The sequence below is a fragment of the Diospyros lotus genome, chromosome 8 (genome assembly GCF_014633365.1).
Source record: "Diospyros lotus cultivar Yz01 chromosome 8, ASM1463336v1, whole genome shotgun sequence".
Lineage (NCBI taxonomy): Eukaryota > Viridiplantae > Streptophyta > Magnoliopsida > Ericales > Ebenaceae > Diospyros > Diospyros lotus.
The window spans coordinates 14,636,611-14,645,932 of NC_068345.1; the positions used below are offsets into that span (position 1 = coordinate 14,636,611).

The window sequence follows — 9,322 nt, forward strand, 5'->3', positions numbered from 1 at the left end:
CCAGATCTAAAACTGAAAATAAAAACTAAATGCTATATATATATATATATATGCCTTGAATGAGCCATGAATGCAAGCAAATTTTATGCCTAAAAAATAGAAAAATACGCAAATAAAGAATTGCAAACCGATCGAGATCTATGAATGAACATTGGGCATGTGATATATCAGAAAAGAATAAAAAACTAATGGTAGAACAAGATTTTTATAAAGTAATAATAGAAGGGATTAAGAAATTAAAATAAGAATAAACACACGCCAGACGTAAGAGATGACCATCATCAATGACGAAGACAGCGGGCGGAGGTTGTGGTTGATGTCATGTTACAGAGGCATTGCTTGCCGGAGAGAGAGAGAGAGAGAGAGAGAGAGAGAGAGAGGAGAATGAGAAGGCAGATTGCATACAAAACCCTTACAGAAATAGGAGAAGAAGAATAAGAAGAAAGAGGGAAGCAACAGAGAAGTTGGGCTCATAAAAAAAAAAAAAAAATAGTATTTTGAACCCGACGTGAATCGAACACGCAACCTTCTGATCTGGAGTCAGACGCGCTACCATTGCGCCACGGATCCTTGTTGCAACTAATGGTGAACAAATTTATTATTATAAGATATCTATAAACTACGGTAAATTGCCCTTACACTCCTGTGGTTTCAGTCATTAGCGTGAAGACCCTATTTGGTTTTAAATTGTTCTTAATAGTTTCATTTTTTGGCTTTTTAGTTTTTTGCACTGCCAGTGTCAATTATAACTAAATTAATTTAAATTTAGGAAATTCAAAAAATATTAAAAATAGAAAATGAATAACAAAACCATTCAAATCAAATACACTACTATTAGACCACATAAGTTATGAAATATACTTATTATAAGACATATAAAAATAGTAAGATTAAAGGTAAAAAAGCCAAATTAACTCTAGACTTTTATTTTAATCAATTTAACCCATGAACCTTTTGTTGGCTCAAATTCACTTTTGAACATTTTAAAATGATTTGTTCTCACCCTTAAATGCTAGGTTTTTTTGCTCAAGTTTACCCTTGAATTAAACCATTCTAAAACTACTATTTTTGTTGACAAAATGATCGACAGTTTTAACAAACTAACCAATAGTTTTGTCTTGATTCTACAGTCCAAATTTTAAATATACAAAACGGTCAATTGATTCATTAATATAGTCAATAGTTTTGTTTAAAGAGTGTTCATGATTTAAAAAATATTTTAACACTCTAACTCATTTGATTTCAAAATAAATATAAAAGATTTTGCATACAATGAAAAGCTTATATATCCTTTGATATTGTTTGAATTTTTTACTTTTAATTTTTAAAAATAAAATATAATTAATTTTTAAATATAAAAAAACAAAATCTTTCATCATCAAAACATTATCAAAAGTAAAACAACAATTCTCACACAATCCTCTACCATGTAGGCGAAAAAAACCTAACAGATTGAGCTAATCGTAGCTGGATAAACATGATCGCCTCGTACTTGCAAAATGACACATTACCTAAATCTTAGGGTAAAGCCTTGAAATTTTAAAGGAAAGCAATACACAACATCCTTGAACATGGGGTCTTTTATCGAAAGTCATTCTCTAAGCCCATCTTATGGTGTCTTATCCTTTAAAGCACACCTATTGGGATGACTATCCTTACGCAGCCCCCGATGTTCATGTCCTTAATTATGCCAGGGGATAAAATAAATTTCAGGTTGGGCCTTTGACTCTTAAGCAAGGCGAAAATCAAACTCGCGATTTACCAAATTAACACCAATATATTATTTATCCGATCACTCGACCTATACTTTAAGGCCTTTAAAGTACATTCCTTGGATTTTAAAAATCTGCGCCAAGCCTACTACTAAGTAACACCTTTTATGGACATTAAAAAACTCATGGCAAAGTGCTATAATTTCCAATGCCATGCAAACTAGAGCCACCTACCAACCGAAATAATGTCCATGAGACTTGAGTTTTTGAACACTTCCACTATTTGCAGATTCTATATCCATGGGGTCGTTGTTGCAGACAATAGTGCATAGATAAGAGGAAAATCCTTCCGCAAAATCCCCAAATCATACCATAAAATTGCTGGTAATGTTAAAAATTCAGCATTAATTAATTTTTCAGTTGTTAAACAATTTTTTATGTAAATACTTGTGATAGTAATGCAACTAAATTATTTTAGCATAGATATTTTAATTAATAGGAATATATATAGATTTAAAGTGGTCATTCTTTGAATTGCCGTGAAAAAATATCTTTTTATACTGATTTACACCATTTGATCCTAAGTAAAAACAAAAGTTTAATTAGGTATGATTTGTAATGTAGGCACTAATGTTTTGTCTTTGATATAGTTTTGATCATGAAAAATCATTGTATTTTGATGATATTTATTATCTTAATGCTCCAATTTAAATGATACTTTAAGCAATCCCAAATGTATGTGATCAAAGTATTTTTCAATATATATGTGTTATTTATGATTTAGGAGATTGGAAAAATAATGTATTAAATCTTAAAATATTAGAAAATGAAGTTAAAATAATTTTTGTAGCATCTGTCGACTAAGTTATAGGCTCTGTCAACCAACAATATGCATGCTTCTCTTTTGGTTGACTAAGCTATAAGTTTTGTCAACTAATAATGCTTATGTGTTGACTTGGTCGACTAATTCCTTAAGTCTATCGACAGAAAGATAGCATTGGTCGACTAAGTGTAATGCTTATTTATGTCTTGGCCAACTAAGTGTCCTGTTGTTTTTATGATTTGGTTGACCAACTTATTTTTTCTGTCGACTAACCATTTCTATCTGTCGACTAACTCTTTTCGCAGAAAGTTATAATGGTTAGTTTTTCAAATCTCAACGGTCACAAACGGCTAGACTTTTCTTAGATCTTTTGGGATGCTTATAAATACAAGTTATGGATGAACTTGAGAAGACTAATGGATGGGAATGAGTTGATCTAAAGAGTGCAAATCATTTTATTCGAGCTTGCAAGAATCTATGCCTTCAATGTTGTATTTTTTCTCTTCAAAACTTCATTCTATCATTGTAAATTTATTCTTAAGCCTTGTTTTCATTGTGAGAAGACTTGTAACTAAGAGTGTTAACTCTTAGTTTCTCTCTTTCATTTGTATCGTTCTTATTTTTCTAGCTTGTTGTGGCTAGAAGGCCTACTTGTCTAAGTATGAGGTTTGTTTTTCTCCTAACGGTTAATGGTAGAGGGCCTATCGACTTTGATAGGAGATTATAATGGATTGTTTGCAAAATTCTTAGTGAGGAGTTAAAATAGTGGATTAGGCTTGGATTAAGCCGAACTATTATAAATCTTTGTATTCTCTTATACTTGTGTTTTTTGTTTATTTATCTTTCAAGCATCTTTATATTCTCACTTGATTCATATATTTAACCTTTCATTAAAAAAGATTTCATATTTTTTAATCTTGAGTTCTCCATTGTCAAGACGAAATTGTCTTTATACGGTTGACAATTTCAAGGTCTTGAGGTTTAACAAAGCTATGGTCTTCATAGACGATAAATTCCTTTTTATCAAAAGAATTTTTAAAGAAAAAGAATTTTTATATACCAATTTACCCCCTCTTGGTGTGTGCTATAGCATTTCAAACCTAACAGGCACTCACTCTAAAATGAGATATCTTTCTTCCATTTTATATATGTTGTGCCAGGAAAAATTGGGGAGAAAAAAAGTGAGAAATTTTGAGAAAAATGAATGAAGGATGAAAAAGTTGGCGGCAAAAGGATTGCCGCCAACAGCCTTCACTGTTGATAACTTTATGGCAGCCTGCCGCAAGGGTAGCCCTCACGACAGCATACCGCTAGTAGCCTCACGATCGCTTGAAGGCTGGCCGCAAGGGGTAGCCTCGCGACTGCTTTCCGTAAGTAGCCTCGTGGATGCTTACAGGCTGGCCGCGACGGTCAGCCTCGCGATTGCTTGTCGCAAGTTGCCTCGCAGCTGCATAATGCGAGCAGCCTAACGGTAGGTCCCGACCGCGAAGGTTAGCCTCGTAGCAGCATGCCGCGAATAGCCTTACACCAAGGCGGCATAAGTCTCTTCTCGACAAAGCCTAAGCTCCACTCAACAATTGCCACGTGTCAGCACCAGCCATCCTTGAGAACTGTGCCTTATAAATACCCAACTACAGGACATTGAAAAGGACTTCTAATTTTGATAAAATTTAGACACTTCGACTGTATCTTTACTGTTTTCGTGAATAATCATTTGGATCTGATACTAACTTTGGCATCGGAGGGTTTTCACGGGGGAAGATTCCCGCGAGCCTTTTAACCTATTTTCTGAGCATCAACAAGGCCAAAATCCTTGCGGCGAGATCTTGTGGCCAAACCAAATCCTTTCGGCGAGATTAAATCCTTATAGCGAAACCAAATCCTTGCAGCAAGACTTAGTAGCGAAGGTAAATCCTTATGTTAAAAAAGCTAGCGGCAAAGGCTTGTGGCAAAAAAAGCTAATGATAAAGGCTTGCGGCAAAAGAACTAATGGCGAAATCTTGTGGCGAAAAAGCTAGCGGCAAAGGCTTGTGACAAAAAAGCTAGTGGCAAAGACTTATGGCAAAAGAACTAGTGGCGAAGCCTTATGGTGAAAAAGCTAGCGGCAAAAGATTGTGGCAAAAGAGTTAGTGGCGAAGGCTTGTGGCAAAAGAACTAGTGACAAAAGAGTTTGTGGCGAAAACCATGTGGCAAAAAAGCTTGCGACAAAATCTTTGTGGCAAGTATCCTAGCGGTGAACTCCCTTGAGGCAACTTCTCTTATGGTAACCTAACTTCACCCAACACTAAGCTCGAGTGGACCCCACTTCACAAATTTTATTTATTGTATTTTTAGCAACAACAATATATACTATACATCTCTTTATCATATTTCTAAATTTAGGATTTGAAGGCTTTTCTAAGCACATTTCAAGATAAATTTTCTGTCATTTGCTAGATACCACCAACCAAGAGACAATGTTATCATTTCGTTACATGAAAGAAAGATAACATTAATGTACAAATGGTAGGTCAAAAAGAAAGATCGATTGACAGCACAAAATAATCAAAACACCCACCTTTTCATTGGTTTTAACAATCAATCACAAAGCAAGACTTTTTTTAATCATATCATTTTATATGATTTGTTGTAATAAGTGATTCAAAATTACATGATAAATGTTTGCATTTTACCTGCATTTCATGTGCATATTATTTGGCCTTAATTTCATTTGCAGTACAGTTATGTTTGGCTGTGTTTAATAGTAATCATTGATCTCTTATAAGTGATGATTGTGTGGCTTACATTATTTCAGTCTTGGTATTTAAAGGCTTAATGAAACCCTAATCGTCACTTTTGCAAGCAAGAAAACCTAAATCGACAGCCAGAGAGGAAACACAACCCGTGAATCCTTCGATCGGTAAGAACTTCAATGCATTGCTATATCTCCAGTTAAAATCCCTTTATTGTGGGAGGTAACGGTAAAAAATAGTGGTGAGTACTTTATATGCATAGTTTGTTACAGGTTGTGCTCGGTTTTGAATTGTCTTCTTGATACAATACTATAATCGTTATGTTCTTTGTTGATTCGGTATAATCATGTTGTACTCTATTTGATATAGTATATTGACTAGGGGCAAAAATCCCTACCATGATTAGGATCTATTTACATATCTGAACAAGTATGTCGTGTGTACTATTTGTGTTGTGTTCCTAGTGCGATTAGCTTATATTTTTGATTCGATTTATCAACTTGGTTCTTGATTTCGTTTTTGATTGGTTAAATCAATTGCGGGATTAACATGATCGATCCCCCATTTTGAAATCACTAGTATTATTTTATATGTGGGTTAGGAAGAACTAAAGAATATATTATAAATCATAAAATTTATATTCTCACGTCACCACGTGATCAAATTTTTAGTATTACGTAAGAGCATCAATTTTCATATCATTTACATGCAATTATCCACACAACTTTTTGGTTCTTGATGTGCCCGGAAACAACTGACCTTCTTCATTAAGGACAATAAATCCGGCATCCACTACTTTCTAGAATAGAAACTTCTTATTTTCTTAAATATACTACTCCCCACATATATGACACTGCCTTTCCTTTGTTGAAATGAAAACCACCAGTCACCACACTAGGATCAGGACGAGAGTACATGTGGCGCTTTCTGGGGCCCACCAATCTTAGCTCCATGACACGTCACCCTCGGAAGAACTCTGTTGCCCCATGCCCATTCCCATCTGATTCAGATCAGGCCCTAGCTCTGACACGCTCCACACCTTCACCGATTTATCGAGGCTGCCGCTGTACACCACCCACCGTTGTTCTGCCTCCCGATCCTTCTCCACCGCCAAGCACTTCACCGGCCCGATGTGCCCTGTTAGCACCGACAGGCACGTGTGAGCCTTCCCATCCCTCCGCCACACGCATATATTCTTATCTGCTGATCCGCTAAACACCAAATTCCCAGCTGTCTCCACGCAGAGAACTGCCAACTTATGCCCCCGAAGTACCCCACTGTGGGACAATTGCTTCTCCCGGGACCAGAAGTTTACTATCCCATCCGATGACCCGCAGTAGACGAACGAACCTGTCCCACCCACTGCCAAGGCTGTCACCGCGCATTCTTGTTTCAACATTGTGTCAACTAGGTTGTGTTTCGTCGCCTTTCCCGTCATCTCCCGCCGCCAGACCTTGACGGTGCCGTCAGCAGAGCCGGTGAAGACCAAGCCATCGGATGCAGCGACAACAGAGTTGACAGCGTCATCGTGAGCCTTGACAGATTCCAAACACTTTGAGTTGTCGATCCGCCAGACCTTGAAGGTCCGATCCCAAGAAGCCGAGTAGAGAAAGCCATGCTCTTCGTTGATGCTCAGAGCAGAAATGGCATCAGAGTGCTTGATCCAAAGGCCAGTTTTATTGCGCTTGACTTCAACGTAGTTCTTGGGCTTGATGGAGCACTTGAAGATGTCGATGAAAGTAGGGTAACGTCCCGGAACGCTTGTGGATGTTTGGGTTCTTCTGATGAACCTTCCATACACGAATTTTCCCGTCTTGGTGGCCGGTGAAGATCTTCCCACCGGAGAGTATGATCGCTTTCACCAACCCACTATTCGATTTAAAGGCTGAAAACTCCTTCATGTTCTTCCACACACGGATGTTCTTGCTGTCAGAGCCGGTGTAAAGGAGATCCCCGGATGCAGCGAGAGAATAAATGTGACCCTCTTCTCGGACGAGCGAGCCAATGAGGCCGTTCTTGGGCATGTCTTGTGGAATGCTTTCATCGAAGTTGGGCCATGGAGATTTGTTGAAGGGGGTGGACTGGTTCCAGGGCGACATCATCATGGGTGAGCCCTCGCCGCTAGTGCGGCTGGGGTCGAAGGCCGAGTAGCTACTATTTCTGGCGGCGAATTCATCGTCGCTCGCGCTGGCCGTGGCAGAAATGTTGGGATCGGAATGCGTCATGTGGCGGAGCTCAGTCGATTCTTTGAACATGTTTCCGACCACCCTTGTGAGAATCCTCACATTCACCAAATTACACAGAGATGAATTAATTACTAATTACTAATGGCTGAAAGGTTGAAGATATGGTGGTGGTGTGAGGAAATGGGAAGACGTAAAAGGCAAGGAGACGAGACAGAGAGAGAGAGAGAATGCACAATAATCGTTGCGTTAAGAGAGATTTTGCGGGTGCAATGTAAGTGTGTGTGTGTGTGTGTTTGTTAATTAGTTGGTTTGCTAAACAAGGATTGGTGGTCGGCCACGCATGGTGGCTACTCTCTATGCTATTCTTAGGAAAATTTTGAATTAAATTTGGTGAATGCAATTTTATCCTCCAACTCTATTAATTTCTTCTCTTTTAGAATCGTAATAATTATGGACTAAATTAATCAACCACCATAAACTTAATTACTTCTCGTATCCAACTATATATAAGTGTGTTAATATTCATGAGTTATTATAATCAAGTAAAAATTAGAAAATACTATTTATATATACTTCTTGGACTATATTTTGAACTACACAATATAATTAAAATAACAAAAATACTCTTCACAAAAGATGATGAGACGAGATAATGAGACGATGAGATAAATGATTAAAATACTCCTCACTCAAAATAATGAAATAATGCAAGAGGTATTTTAATTATTTACACATATGTATATAGTTCAAATCGTAGCCCTTAATATACTAATAACACCGTAACCCTTAATATACTAATAACGTGGTCCATAAAAATTTACATTAATTGTTTATGAAATAAACACCCCCACTCTTTCTGCCACGTGTCAGCTTTTGGTGCGATATTTTTTGGTCCAAAACTGCAACACCCTTGCCAATGCATGTGACAACTTCTCTTTCATGCACCGTACATCACAAGTCATTTAATTCTTCGAATCTATCAACATGGTTTAACACTTTTAAGATAATATATTTGTTGGCATCAATTAAATTTATTTTTGTATCCATGTAACAATAAATATTTGATTGAACCTAGTAATTTTGTTGCTTCGAAACTATTACTTTTCTTTTACTAGAAATTATCCGTTTTGAGGCAACAGTTAATAAACTTTTAGACTCCTTCGACTGCCACACAATTACTATTCTTTGTGATTATTGTTGTTTGGAATAAAAAAAAACAAAAAAAAAAAACCTCTACATTTGCCCATTCATTGTGATTATCAATATATATTACTATGAAATTGTTTGAGAAAAGATGTATATTATATTGCAAATAAAATATTCAATATGTGGGGCCACAAATGTATTTTTAAATGTATAATTCTATCTTAGAATTTAGTCAATTAAAAGTGATCTATAAAATTTATTTTTTTAGATTATTAAATATTAAATTATCATGGAATTAATGTGTAGAGATAGAAGTTATATTTTTAAATTGATGAGAGATTAATTTAAAAATACTAAAAATTGTTAACTGCTAGAAGCAGTTATATATAAGTCATGATCCCCAATTGTATGTTGGTATTTTAATCTCTCTGTATCCCCACCAACAGAGAGAAATACCAAAAGAACTGCATATCAATTGGAAGATTAAAAGACTCATTCAATTAGCCACAACAATAATGGATTCAGGTACACTTCCACCGTCCTCGTTCTGCATCTTCTCTTTCAACCAAGATGGGAATTAAAACCATTTTTAAGTCATTATGTATGAATCTAATGGTTTTTGTAATTTTCTTCAAGTGGTATTAGAGCCACTCGTACTTGATTCATAGAGAATATATGAATATTGAAGATTTTGGGGATTAATTTTAGGTTTTAAAAATTTTA

General features: G+C 36.1%; 1 protein-coding gene and 1 non-coding gene across 2 annotated transcripts; both read right to left on the bottom strand.

Annotated features, from left to right (window-relative positions):
• Positions 1 to 498: 498 nt before the first annotated feature.
• Positions 499 to 570, bottom strand: TRNAW-CCA (transfer RNA tryptophan (anticodon CCA)). Its single transcript has one exon. It is a non-coding gene; the product is annotated as a tRNA-Trp (tRNA).
• Positions 571 to 6,020: 5,450 nt separating this feature from the next.
• Positions 6,021 to 7,688, bottom strand: LOC127808282 (protein JINGUBANG-like). The gene is given in 2 exon segments (XM_052346749.1): positions 6,021 to 7,011; positions 7,013 to 7,688. Coding segments are annotated over 2 exon segments (1,311 nt in total). The 5' UTR covers positions 7,523 to 7,688; the 3' UTR covers positions 6,021 to 6,210.
• Positions 7,689 to 9,322: the final 1,634 nt, after the last annotated feature.